Source organism: Elephantulus edwardii, unplaced genomic scaffold, assembly GCF_000299155.1.
Source record: "Elephantulus edwardii isolate Elephantulus edwardi_28Jun2011 unplaced genomic scaffold, EleEdw1.0 scaffold00017, whole genome shotgun sequence".
Lineage (NCBI taxonomy): Eukaryota > Metazoa > Chordata > Mammalia > Macroscelidea > Macroscelididae > Elephantulus > Elephantulus edwardii.
The window spans coordinates 7,314,861-7,329,837 of NW_006399767.1; the positions used below are offsets into that span (position 1 = coordinate 7,314,861).

General features: G+C 41.6%; 1 protein-coding gene across 1 annotated transcript in view; it reads right to left on the reverse strand.

Moving 5' to 3' along the window:
- Positions 1–11,138: 11,138 nt before the first annotated feature.
- The window catches only part of GPR111 (G protein-coupled receptor 111), a 23,007-nt gene continuing 19,168 nt past the window's right edge, over positions 11,139–14,977 (reverse strand). The window contains exons 6-8 of the mRNA XM_006882124.1: positions 14,774–14,833; positions 12,222–12,403; positions 11,139–11,253 (exon numbers count right to left, since the gene is read on the reverse strand). Of these exons, the coding sequence (XP_006882186.1) occupies positions 11,139–11,253; positions 12,222–12,403; positions 14,774–14,833 (357 nt within the window). The remainder of the gene's footprint in view (positions 11,254–12,221; positions 12,404–14,773; positions 14,834–14,977) is intronic.

A 14,977-nucleotide genomic window follows, 5' to 3' on the forward strand; every position in this document is an offset into this window, starting at 1 on the left:
ATGTCTATGTATTTGGTCAAGGCATTGTGTCCAAATGGGTTTCTATGGTGCACTGGTCATATGAAAGTCAAAGTCATGATCAGATGAACTTGGGAAACTATTTTCTCTCTCTCTCTCTCTTTCTCTCTCTCTCTCTCTCCCTCTCTCTCTCTCTCTCTCACACACACACACAAACACACACACATGCACAGCATATTAAAGGTTCTGAAAAATCTTCTGTGAAAAAACATGGTTTCACTTAGGTTTTACCAAATTTACTTGATCACCAAAAATGTTTTGGATAATTTAAGAAAGCTGTCCCATGACAATGTTTTCTGGCAGAGAAGACACACTATATAGACTGAGGTGTTTGCTGGGCACCTCCCATATACCAGTTCTTGGCATGAGCTTGAAGTCATGTGGCCCATAAGTCATCAGGCAGAGGGTAAGTGTCCAGCCCTAGTGAATCCTGAAGGCAGGAGGCTGAACACAAGGTAAAGTCATCTGCAAAATGAGTCAGAATTAACCTGGGTAAAAAAGGTGAGGGACTAGGCAAGCCAAGATGGGTTGCTGCAATGCCTGGCAAGCTGAAGATTGGGATGGATGCAGGAGAGTCTCAGAAATGGAGACTGAAAAGTGGAACAAAATGAAATGCATAAAACTCTTCCCTATGGCTCCCTCTGGTAATAAACAAAGGGTTGCCTATTTGCTTACATGCAAACTCCTTCCAGTTTCTACTCTAGCCACCCAGTAAGGGCAGCTCCAGAGTTTGTTCCCAGCGTGTCTGCAAGATGACTTATTTCAGAGATAAAAGCACCAAGCCATCCGGAATGGCAGCTTCTCAAGACCTATAAAAATAATTGGAACAGGTCCTACATTCCTCCTCCCACATCCCCAGCCTGGCCTCTCTCTTGAGCATCCTTATAAAAGGGTCAATAGCCTTCGGCTTGGTTTCTCATTTGGTTACAAATACCATTTCTGGCTTGCTTAAAGATGCCAGTCCTTCAGCTTTAATATAGTGATTATTTTAAATAGTCAGAACATGGCTTTTTCCAGTGTTGGAGACACAAAGAAAAAGGTGGCCAGACCCAGTAGTCTCTGAGGCAATGGATCTAGGATCTACTTCTACCTCCTCCGTGACTTGCCAGCAATAAACATCTCCCAACATCATTGCCTGTAGCTCTAAACTCTAATCTCAAGGGATCAACAGAGCGGAAGAATTAGTGCTCTTTGCCTCAGAGTCTGAGAAAATTAGGCCACACCTAATGAAACTGACATTTCCCTATGCTGAGCACCCAGCAGGCCATAAAGAAGGTAATAACCAGAACCAAACAGTTGTCATCGCATTGATTCATCTCACAGGGACCCCGGGTACACCAGAGTAGACCCTTGAACTGCACAGGATTTTCAGTCCCTGGCTTTCCAGAAGCATCATCACTTAGTTGTTTCCAAGAAACCTGCAGAGAACCTGAGCCTCCAGCTTCCCTATTATCAGCCAAATATGTTAACATTTTGCAGACATTTGGTGGCTGGGTGAGTGAATAAGAAGATTATGTGCCCTACAGAGGAGATTATGAGCATCTAAAATTTTTGCTTTAAAATCACAAGGTAACTTTTCTATCTTAGCTGGGCTAGTGTGTTTACTTGGAATTGTTGATAATTTGGGAACCTGGCCATTGAACTAGTAGAAATATCCCTCCAATTCCTATTGCTGACTTCTTCTTTCTTGTGCTGGCTAGAGCCACATGTGCAAAAGAATCATGAGGATTCATCTAATTTAAGCAAGAAATGATGGTAGACCAACTTGGGTGTTGCCAAAGTTAGCACAGCTACTAGCTGAAAGGTTCAAGTCCTCAGGTGCCTTGGAAGAAAGTCCTGGTAGTCTACTTTCAAAATCTCAGCCAGTGAACACATCCTGGAGCACAGGTCCATTCTGACACATACACAGTCACCCTAAGTCTGAACTGACTCCACTGGTAGCCTGCTGGTGCCGCCATGTGTGGAACAGCATGGCTGCAGAGCAACCGTCTCATTCCACATTATCACCATAAACATTAGACCTCATCCACTACTCTTTCCTGAATAGATTCCTAAGGTCCTGCACACCATCTTCTGTCTGCCCAATCATTCTTGCACCTAAAGCTGAGTTTCTGGACAAATTGGAAGTCAGAAATACAATCAGATGGGCTATGTCCTGGAGCTCATTTCTGATAGGTTTAAGATGAATTATGATGATAGGGGATGACTCAACCCAAGTAAAACTCTCCCCTCCTGCCCGAACATGCTGAGCAAGAGCCGGTATGGGAACTGCCAACACTGAACAAGGCCCAGCCCAGGAACTGAAATGCAGTCAGTCGGAAAGGAACGTATCAAAAGGGTGATCTCTTCGGGCAAAACACCCTAAGGTGAGCTGAGCTGGGAGTATTTGCAAACCAGGTGTACACTTTCCCCAAGTGTTCCTCTTTGAACTGTGCCCCAGGTGAGAGGGAGGACCTATTCTCACTAGTTGGGTAACTTGAGTGTCATCTCACCCCATACTCCTTGGCCAATCCCATCTCATAAGACTGACCACTCATCATTGCCCACTTATCTCATGGGAATGACCAGTCTGGAAAGGTTAGTTAGGAGGCAAAGAACGTAGAATTTGGAGATCCACATTTTGGAGTACAAGTGTTTCTTTATGTGTTTTTTTCCTTTATGGACTGATTTCAGAATGATATGTCCTGTCTACTCCACTAGCATAACTAAATTTCTCACTGTATAGACATATGGTTAAATAAACTACTTATACATGTTAATACCAAATTTTATATTTTTTTGCCTAAATAGTAAAATCTATTCAATCCTTCTTACCCGTTCTCCCTTGCCATTGATGAGGTATTTCATAAAGAACCTTGGAGGAAAGAGAGATATAAAAGATTTGTTAGAATCAGAAACATCTAAGCCTTGGATGTTTCAGATGACTCCCAGCCAATTCTTTGTAGCTCAGTGGATTTTCCTGACAATTGGAATCTGGATTCAAATTCCAAGAGGTCTTGAAAATCACATAATACCAAGGTTAAATGGCATTCGAACACCTAACCAAAAATCTTGCTGCTTAATATTATTTCAGAGAGCTGAATAGAGCAGGCAGTTGCTTTACTCCAAGGGAAAAGCTCGCTAGAATTCTGACATTTAAAGATATATACCTTTAGAGTAACTCTTTATGATGCACTTTGTTCTCAGAGTTTAAGAAATGAAAGCTTTAAAATAACAGAGTATTGACACCACCACCCCCCAAAAAAAACAATGGAGATGCATTTGCAAAAAAGTTTTAGCAGCAACTGGAAGAAAAATTTCCTTTTAAGTTGATATAAAGACAGCCTTGTCAGTCCCACCAACAGAGAAAAACTGCTAAAGAATGTTATAAAAAAGTTCCCACTTTACATTCTCCCTAAAGGAAGGGAATTGAAAGCCAGTTAGCTCATCTGATTCTTCAAGGAAAAGGAAGACTGAGGGACAGAGTCCAATTGTCTGACAGAGTGTTTTGCCTTTTCCCTCCATAGAATGAGCAATTAGAACCTGACAAAAGGCCTTTGAAATAAAAACACACAAAAGACACCTAGGAAGTCTTCCAAACTTGATGTAGCCAGCTTCCAAGTAATGTTAAGGAAAGCTCCTGCAGGAGTGTACACTCCAGAAAATACCATTAAAAATCACACATTTCCCTCCATTCCAGATTATGCACAAAAAACAAGGCTGTCTGTAGGAGAAAGGGGTAAGCATGTAACATATACTCACAGCATCCAAGAAACTCAGCAGCCCAGAAGTGGACCCAGCAGGAAGATGAATGCTGAGCTCCCCACCATGGTATCCCACCATCACATGTGCCCACACTGGTGCCTCCCACTTTCTCCCCTCAGTGGTGGTGATCAGTTTTCTCCATTTTTTATTTTTTTTAAAGGGCTGCCAGTCCAGCCAGTGCCAACCACCCGTCTGCTGTGAGGAGCCAACCTGAGAATTGTACAGCTGCCCGTGGTTTCAAGGCTTGTGTAAGTCTCTGATTCACTCCACAGTAGGACCGCCAAGCACGCCTAAGAGAAATTACAGGTTTCTCTTGTCTGCAGCAGAGCCATTAAAATGAGTCATTTGTTTGTCCTTCAGTTGTTTGTCTTTATCTCAAAAGATCACATGAGACTCTGTTCCATCTGTTGCCCTAATGTAGAGAAAACTCTGGGATGATAAAAGTTAAGGCTGTCCCACTGTTGGTGGTGATTTCAATACACCATCGCATGTGTGCTTATACTGGTGTTGACCAGGGAGAAAATGAGCTGAGAGATCAAGGAATAAACTGTGATCTACTCCCTACATTAGCAGCAAAGAAATTTCCATTTGTTTTTTTGTTTTGTTTTGTTTTGTTTAGTGACTTAGCCGAGATGTTCTTTTTTGAGTCTACAGCAGAGGCATGGCTACAGGGAATTTAGACACAGAATGCACAAATCCATGTATGGGAAACTTCACATGACCTCACTTAAAATACAGAACTTGTTGTTGTTGTTGTTGTTGTTGTTATGTGCTGTCAAGTCACCTGTGGGTCATAGCGACCCTATGTACAATGGCCCTAATCCTGCTCTATCCTGTGCCACTTTTTCTAACACACCTACCCGCCATGACCCCAGTCACTGAATCAATTCATCTCATTGAGGGTCTTCCTCTCCTGTGCTGTCCCTCCATGCTTCCAAGCATGATGTCCCTCTCCAAGGACTGGTCCCTCCTTGCAACATGTCCAAAATATGTCAGACGAATCTTCAGAGTCCTTGCCTCCAAGGAACATCCTGGTCTTTGCAATCACTTGCTATGCTAAATACAGAACTATTTTGGATTTTCTTGTCATCCATCAAAGGGCTCCACACCTCCCAGAGCTGGTATGTTCTATTTGTATATCTTCTTTACCCAAAGATCTAGCACAAATGTGCAGTTGAATATCATGAGGAGAAATGTTGAAAATAGAGAAATAAGTGAGTGGCCATTTTGTTCTATCTTTCATAGCAAAGAAATTTGAGGCATCTCTGTTTGTGGACATGGGTCGGGTCTGTTCAGGTCTCTTGTTAAGGACTAGGTCTCTTGGGAACGGGAAAAGCCAGCGTTGCAAAGTGGTTGAATAATCACGAGTCTTTATTGAATATATTCCACACATAAGGTCCCTTGTCCATCACTGTGGACTTACAAAAGAGAGTAACCTCAGGGGTCCCATCCCCAAAACTTTACAAGGAGAGAAAGATACATTCATGCTACAAAATAAAAAGTGAATAAACAGTATGATGCAGTCACTACTAAATGTAAACGTGAATAGCATGGTTTATAAATAGGATATCGGAAGGGGAAGAGTCAGCATTTCTGATTGGATCAATTGGGAAAAACTTCAGAGACGAAGTAAAAAGTGAGTAAGAGATCAGACATAGAGTGCAATTAAGTAGAGTCTTATAGTATATAGTTTTCTTTCCTAGGCAGGCAACTATTTGACTGTGATCACACTGAATATTCAGTGGTAAGAACGGATTTTGCCAACTGACACCCTTGATATTGAACAGGCCAGAACAAACTAAACTTTTTAATTTAGAAGCAAATGAACTAATTCTCCTGTTTTTGTATTTATACAAAAGGCTATGGGAATGTGCTTACCTGTATTCATGTGAGTCTGTATGCATATGTTTAATAAAAACAGTGACCATTTTAATAAGTAATTTGCCTAGTGCTATTTTAACTACAGGAGTTCTGGTGGCCTCATAGGTAAGGAGTTGTGCTGCCAACCCAAATGTGGGGAGTTCAAATCTACTGCATGGTCTAAGGGAGAAAGATGGGCAGCCTCCCCCTGTGTGCTTTGTAGCCTCTGAAAAGCCACTGGAGGGCCATCTAGGAGTCAGTTCCATCTCAATGGCAACGAGGTGAGTTTATTTTAACTACATTACCTATGTTTAGTCATTTAATCCTCACAACAACCTTTTGAGGTAGGCTCTGTGATCCTCATCTTATAGGTGAGAAAACCTAAGTCTAAGGAATTGTAAGTAATGTTTGGAGAAAAAAATGCAAAACACACCAAAAAAATCCAAAACAAAATTCTGAAAGCTATCTGCTAAGTGTTCTACATCCAGATGTCTGTCTTAGACATTGTAAACACCAATTTCCTTTCAAGTACGCTCCCTTGTGCTCTGTGACCAGATGCTAAATGCGTCACCTCACAGGGTCACTGGGGTGAAGCTAATCCATGCAGTTCCTTGGCATCCTCCAGGATAATCCAGACTGCTGTTGTGACGTCGCCCTATGACCAGAGGCTTCCTCTAGGCATCCCGAAATAATTCCAAGATCCTTTGTTAGCATTCCTGGCCCCTCCATGGGTAATGTAAGCAAAAGGTAAAGTCTTTCTGGCCATCTTTTCTCAGAAAACTGTGTTTCTTTATTAGATGTGACGACTGTTGAAACAGCAATACAAATGAAAGCTTAACTTCTCCCTTTCTTCCTCATGTTCAGAATTCTCATTTATAAATCTAAGCAGTTGACTCAGTTCTTTCAAAAAAATTTTCAGATGGATTGTCCTATAATTAGTCTCATGCAATTCCATCCTTACTTCAATATATTGACAATGGTAAATGATGTTGCTTTGTATTTAAATCTCTGCATTCACTAAAACATGTTTGTCCCACTCCCTTGCTTTAAAGAAAATTAAAACCCTTTTCTTCTGTCTTCAAGTGAGAAAGATGTGCTATTGTCCCTGAGGAGTATTAACACTATAAAGGTGAGTTGTTACCCAGGTTGTAGCATTTTCCTACCTTCTGGTTGACATTGTATTACACTTGGGCCTCTTCAAACTTCCCTACTTCTTATAGACCTTTTTGTAGAATTAAAAGAAAGAGAGGAAGATTGAGACTCTCCAAATTCACAGAGCGTGTCTTACTTCCTCATCTGTAATGTAACATCTTTAATATTTAATCTTTAAGAATAATTAGATGATGTCTATTCCCCCACTAATTTTCTTCTGCAGCAATAACTTATGTACTTGTTTTGAAAGGAGGGCTTCTTTTTAGTAATTTTTTTTTTAGGCTTTCTACCGGTAATCTTTCCCTTTCAGAAAGCCCCCGGTTTGAATATGCTGAATTTGTTTACATACACTGTTAGGAAAATGAGCCACCCTCTACTTGAAATATGATCTTTTTCTCCTTCCTAATCCTCAACTATCTTAATATGGTTCATAGTGGTGGTGAGGATTGATCACACACTGGCCATACACTGTCAGACCCGAAAGCTACTCAGCAGCTTAGGAGTCAGTGTCTCGGTGGTCTTAGGGGGAAAGTGGAGGGCTGGAAACAAGGAGACTTGAGTTTCCACCTATGGCCTCACCTTCAAAGATCTGTGACCCACCATTCCAGCCTTCAGTCTCCTCCACTTAATGTGAGCACACTCCTGGTTCTCTACAATTGATTCTTTTCACTTGGATCATGGTCAAAAAAGTTGCCTTTGCACTGCAATGACTGACCATCCAACCTACTCAAAGTTGAAAGGGTGGGATGTGCTGAAAGTCGGCTTACTTTCATGAAAGGAATCAGCAATGACCTACTTAAGGTCAGCCCAATTATCAATTATCGGTGACTATGCAAGAGGGCTCCTCCCTCTGCAACCTAGAATCCAGCCAGGTGACTTTTTGGAGCGCCTTTGTCAGGATGAGCCAGAGCTCTCTTCCTGAGGAGTATGACCCAGCATCAGAGAGCTGGATGCTCTGACAGACCCCATTGCGACTGTGAACCACTTTCCATTCCCTGTGGGTGGCCGGTAGTGTGTGTGGTGACTGTTGATTGGTGGAGAAATGCTTGACAGCACAGAAGAGCTTCAACAAGGGTCTTCCTATCGTTCCTCACTGTACCATCTCCTTCATCAGTGCTGAAATGTGAGAGACTTCCTTCATATGCTCCACCAGCAAGAAGACAGGGCTATGCACATTTCTCCTCACCGGAATTTCTCCACTCCTGGAATGTACAACCTAGTGAAGAACAGAGCATCACAGCTTTAATAGCAAGTAGCAAACACCTCACAGAAACTGCATTCTAAGCTCACTTTTTCCTCAAAAGAGCAGTAATTATTCTTTTTGGCAGCACTTCCCTAGCAGAAGGAGAGTCTCTTCACTTTTTTAAAAATATATTATTAATTTCAATGAAAATTTACAGAGACTTTGGATTTCCATTCATTCATTGTTGCACTTTTCTCCCCTCCCAACGCTTTCCCCCAGTACACTACCCTCTTGGAAAAGTAAAAGAAAATTCTTTCATTGATTTACAATCCCTCCCTCCATATCCACTCCACTATGCAGCCTTTGCTCTGGACTCCTGTCATGACAAAAATACCTAATCACATATCCCTTTTAAACAGTTTTCTTCGAACCCATCTTTCTCAGTCTCCCCCTAACCCTGATGTCAGTCCTATTTTACAACAGTGGCACCATGCAGTATTTGTCTTTTTGTGACTGAGATTCTTCACTCGTCCTCGAGGGTCACCTATTTTGAATAATATTGCATGAGTTCCTTGTTTTTCAATGCAGCATAGTATTCCATTGTGTGAATATACCACAGCTTCTCTCTCCATTTGTTTGTTGATGGGCACTTAAGTTGTTTTCAACTCCTTGCTATTGTGAACAAAGCCATGATAAACATGGGTGTGCATATATCTGCTTGGATGTCAGTTGTGGTCTCTTTGGAGTAAGTTCCCAGTATTGAAATTGCTGGGTCAAATGGTATTGCTATTTGCAACTTTTTTTGAAAACGCCATACTGCCTTCCACAGTGGTTGCACCATTTTACACTCCCACCAACAGTGAATAAGGGTTCTGGTTTCTCCACAACCTCACCAGCATTTGTTGCTTGCTGTTCTGTTAAATTTTGCTATTCTGACTGGGGTGAGGAGTCTCTTCACTTTAAGCCATTCTGGAATCTATTGCTTACAAATCCCGAGTTAGAACCATTTCCTTCTCTAAGCTGAACCATTTCTTTTCAAGTTTAAAACCTTTTAGAAAAGGCCTGTTTCTATGAACAAGACCATGAACTACTGCAAAAGGTTTCCATCAAAGAGCAGTATACCTCAGTGAAAAGAGGGAAGACACCTCTCTTTGGCTCAACTTACACCTCTGAGCAACTGAATAAAGCAATCAGTCAACAGGCAGATGCTAATGGAAAGGTTGGAGGTTTGAGCCAACCCAGAGGCTCTTTGAAAGAAGGGACTGACAAGCTACTTCTGTAAAAATGAATGACTGAAAACCTTCTGGAGCACAGCTTGGCTCTGGCACACATGTAGTCACCACCGTATGTTGGTCGGCTCAACAGCAACTAATTTTTGTTTCATCCTCAATGCTTCTCTCTCACTGTATCTTTCTCAGTTTCTCTGCTTGTGTCTTTGTAGAAGACTCCATTGCTGAGCCTGTTGGTTTTTATCTTCCTCTAGGTTTTTCTGTATTCCTCCCAGCCCCTCTCTGGATGATGCCCTCTGTGAATTGGGGGTGTTTCACAGTGGCTAACTCTTAATCTGTCATCTCTTCATAGATTCAGAAGAGCATCAGGACATGGAATGAAAGGTGTGTTGCACACATTCTTATACCTAAGTGGCATTTTCCCAACTTTGTATCTTTAAGACCCCTTTTCTGTATATTTCTACATTTCTATCCCCTCTGCTGCTTTTTCTTCCCTAATTCTATTTCTCTGTGTTTCTCTCAGCAAACTATATTGAGTGCTAAAACATATTTATAATATCCCTAAGGCCCCACAATCAACAATCTTTGTACCAGCAGTGAGGAAATAAAAAAATAAATTGCACTGAGAAAGCCTGCTGTCAAAGACCTTTCCAGAGTACTGAAGAGCAATGATATCAGTCCAGAGATTAATGTGCACCTGATCCAGGCCATAATTTTTGTAATTACTTGCTATGTGTCAGAAAGCTGGACATGACTAGGGATGCTAGAAAAAGAATTGATGCCTTTGAGCTGTGGTGCTAGAAAAGAGTATTGAATATATCATGGACTGCCATGAGAACAAACAGGTTCAACCTTGAGAGGGTGAAACCAGGATGCTCCTTGGAGGCAAGGATTCTGAGGCTTCATCTTTGGGCATGTTGCAAGGAGTGACAAGTCCTTAGAGAGGAATATCATCTTGGGAGGGTGGAGGGATAGCACAAAAAGGAAGACCCTGGATGAGATGGATTGATTCAGTGACTAGGGTAATGAGGGTAGGTGTGTCAGAGGCAATAACATTGGCTCATGATAGAGCAGGGTTCAGGGCTTTTGTACATAGGGTTGCTGTGAGTCCAAGCAACTTGATGGCACACAACAACAACAATAAAAAGGCTTCTCAAAAACCATATTTTCCTGATTTTTTTGCAACAATGGGGAATGTGAGGACATTGCTGATGTGTCCAGGGTCCAAGGAATATGTAACCAGAAAGGAGAGGCAAGAAGGGAATACCTCAGCAGAGCTGGCACCTCTGCTTTTTCCTCTTTTAAGCACTCCCAGGATTATTTGGAAGCAAAGTCTCAAGTAAGACAAACAGCTATCTTGCTTAAGTACTAGATAAAATGTTAGAGAATCAATTCTAGGTGGATACCATGGGGAAGACAGCTGGGTGATCTACTGAAACACCAGTCAATGAAAACCTGAGTTCTCTGACATACATGGAGTTGCCATGCACCAGAATCAACTCCACAACAACTAGTTGGCTAATTCTCAGGCATGCATGATTGCTTTACAGCAGTAGCTCAAGAATTGGAAAGATAAACACATCTCTAGCCATAATTAGATGATACTATATTGTAGATGCAGAATCAAGGGAGGGGGAATCACTTCTAATTATAATGAATCAACATGTGATATTTAAAAGACATGGGAGAGAACTGTATAAAAGGAATATATGATTAGGTATTATCTGCATAACAAGAGCCCAGAATAAGAGCTGCATAGTAAAGTGGTCTGGGATGGGAGGGGGAGGGATATAACAACGAAGGAACTTTTTTTAAAAAAACAAAAAAAGGTGAACTAGGGGGACAGTGAGGAAAATGTATAACAATGAATGAATGGAAATCCCAGTTCTTTATAAACTTTCATTAAAATTTCAATTTAAAAAAAGATAAAAAAAAAAAGAAATGCCAGGTGTCTAAGTTGCCTCTAAGAACCTCCTTGCTTTGCACGCACCTCCCAAGTTAGGTGTGTAGTCCAGTTTGTTAGCTCGGTCCTTTGGTGGGATGACGAGAGAAATCAGATGAAATGTTCTGTTGAAGAAGAAAGTAAACATACACATATCATTATTACTCCATTTTCTGTTTTTAGAAATATTCAAAGCTCATTGGACATTGTAACCATGGAAATGTGTCGTATCCCTCTCCTTCCTTAGTTTAGAACCACTAAGAGCGTAGGAGCAGGCAGGTGTCAGAAATTGATCGCCTCCTCCCCACGTGGATACACCACTCTCCTGAGGGGTTCCTAGGAGAGGGGCAGCTGGGAAACACTAGGACAGCTGCTGGCCATCAAATAGTGCCTCATCTAAAAAAATAAAAAAAACAACACACCCAAAAAACCCAAAAACCTCACTGCCGTTGAGTGAAAGATGACTCAGTGGACTGTCCAGCAGGTTTGCAGTGGCTAGAAATTGCCCAAGATGAGACTGCCTTTCTCCTATGGAGCACCAGGTGAATCTAAATGCCTGCCTTTGCAATGGCAATGGAACTCTCCACCTGCCAGGCTGCCAGAGGTCCGTCCTTCTCATCCAGTCTGTGAACATCTCCATTCTTTTCCAATGTTCCTGAGCCCATAATGTCATTGTGCTTTAGCCCAAAAGACCATGTGTTTCTAAAGATTGCTAATTCTTAAACTCACTGGTAGAATCATTAGCACCTGAGCACAGACCAGCTCACCAAGTCAGATATGAAGGGAACAAAGACACACACATTTATAACCCTGGGGTGAGTGAGCCGGGACAGAAGCTACCCAAACAGACACAAGGAGAGGACAGTGGTAAGTCTCAATGGGAGATTACTTTGGAACATTTGTGGTTCATTGGTAGAATTCTCACTTTTCATGGAGGAAACCCAGATTCACTTCCCAACCAGACAGAGTAAGTACCTCACACACAACCAGCAATCTGTCAAAGGAGGGGTGCATGTTGTGATGATGTTGAACAAGTTTCAACAGAGCTTTCTAGACTAAAACAGACAAGAAAGAAAGGCCTGGTGATCTATACCCAAAATTCAACCAGTGGCAATCCCATAAACTCCAAAAGTCCAAACCACAGCACACGATGGAGCAGCTAGCATTTTGCTCTGTTGTGCAGGCAGCTGCCATGACTTGAGCACGAACCTGACAGTCACTAGCAGGCGTCAGAAGATCAGCACAGCAAAAGATTACTACCTGGGGACCAGACACCTAAAAAGCCAGGAGAGGAGAGGACAGTTCTTGTTCCTTCCTACACCCTCAGACTGTTGTTAGGTTCCATCCAGTCGACTAGAACTCATGCAGACCCTAAGAATATAGCGGCTCAGTGACTAAGCTGTAGACAGCAGGCAGTGGCTTGAAGGCAAAAAAGGTAGAATGGCAGAAAGTTAGTATACAATTGCCTACCACCTGAACCTGGCAGCACACCAGAATCTTTGCAAAGTTTTAAAAATACCAAGGTGCCAACACCAAGAATTGCTTATTTAGTGTTTCTAAGGTGGGGCCTAGACAGTGATAATTTTATCAACTTTAGGTGACCCAGTGTGAAGCCAAATTGGGAAACCAATGGCTCCAGCAACCAACCACTGATAATAATATGCTAGGCATAAATTAGACCTTTCATACAACACAAAACAAAACAGAAGCAAAGAGAAATGGGGAGAATGATGATTTGTCCATAGCACTGAAGAGTTGAATTTCCCTATGGTGGCCTAAATGGTTCAATATTAAAAACACAGAGAAGAGGAGAAATGTTAAAATTAAAGGTTCAAAAGGAGTTACTCTCTCCTGAGAATGACTCAGCAGCCCTGAATGAGACAGTCAGTAGATGCTCACGTCAGGTAGGAGGTGACAGCTACACCGCTAAGATAGTTCAAGAAGGTTTTAGGTCCGTGATTCTCAATCTTCACTGGGGAATTTTTTAAAAATTTGCAAGACTGAGGTCACCATTCCCATTCAGCAAGATTGACAGTGTGGAGCCTACGTAATAATATTTTGATTACACTTCTCTGTGAATTCCAACATGCAGCCATTGCTGAAAATAATACCTTTACATAATTATTGATTTCAGTTTTCAATGAACCTTGGTCCTTTTTTTTTTTTCAGCTGAGAGGGATTTAGAGAGGTAGTAACTTCACAGGTATAGAGACTCTAGGATCATGAAAGAAAAAAAGAAATAGATGAAAGCAGAGGTAAGTAAAGACAAAGGAAACAGCAAAGCAAGGAGAATAGAGGGAGATCAATGTAGTAACTCAAGCTGCAGAATGTGCAGCACCAAATGATCTTTCATGACTCTTCACCCAGATCTCCTGCAACACTCAAAAAAAAAAAGAAAGAAAGGGGAAAAAGGCTCGTTTCTGTGGAGTCGGAACTAACTCACTGGGTTTTCAGAAGCTGCAAACTGTATGGAAGGAGATTGCCCATATTTCTCATTTGGAGCAGATTTGAACCACCTGCCTCTGGGCTGGCAGCCTGACCCCTTACCCATTAGACCACCAGAGCACCCTTCTGCAACATGAGTCTAATCTTTTCAGATGTTGGCCTGGGAAAGTCCAGATCACCACTTATCTCATTGCTGGGTGTTTTTCTTGTGCCAACCCTGTACTGTCTTTTATCAACTGTTCATTTTTATATCACTAGAGAAGAGTCTTGAATATATCATGGACTGCCAAGAAAACAAGCAGGTCTATACTGGAGAGGGTGAAACCAAGTTTCTTCTTGAAGGCTAGGATTTTAAAGCTCCATCTCACATACTTTGGGCACATGGTCAGGAGGGATTGGTCCTTGGAGGACATCATGCTCGGTAGGGTGAAAGGACAGCGAAGAAGAAGACGACCCCAGATGAAATGGATTGACACAGTAACTAGGGCAATGGGAGTAGGTGTGTCAGAGTCAGTAAGACTGGCTCAGAACAGGCTTCAGAGCTGTTTACACAGGGTCGCTAAGGGTTGCAGATGACGTGACAGCACATAGCAACAACAACAACAACAGAATAGCTAGTCCTTACATAAGAGTAAATTATTTCTGAATTACAGGAGTAGAAGATAGGACATATAATGAATGGTCTAGCCTTCTCTCCTGAACATTCTAACTGATCTCAAGAGATCCCTCACCTACATAGATGACTCTAAAAACTATAACTATTTTCCCACTTGCAAATAAAAATATTGGAAAGCTCTCTTTGTACAATCATCCACCATTTTCCCCCCAAGAATTTTTACCCTTTGAATGTGACATAACCACTTGGAATCACAAAGGATAAACGAGCTATTGTGGGATCCTGGGGTTCCTCATTTTCTTTTATTCCGTCATCACCTGCTTGTATGATGTTTGTAATTCCTCCTCCTCTTCCACTATCTTGTTACCCACTTTTAAATCTAAGTCAACTTTTATTTCTATAGATTGGCCCCCTACTCTGTATAGGAAGAGGTCAGGGAGACACTCTTTCCCTCCTTACTTCTGAAAACTCACAGCACAAAACATTAAGGTGGTATTTTTCAAGAGCATTCCATATGCCCCAAATGCCAACAGTTTTAATTATGCCAGATTTTTAATTAAAAAAAATTACTACAAAAATGTTACCTCTGATAATCTGGAGATCCATTTTGCAGGGGTTACTCGACACTTCAAGGCTTCTCTTATCTGGATATTAAAAAAAAAAAAGTGAAGATTTTGGAATCTCTAAGAAGTTAATGTATTTGCTTAAACCGGATAAAGCAGCAGTACGAGTAGGCAGGGGGGACTTTAGGTGTTGAATTCCACCTTTTCTAAATGTTATTTAATTTT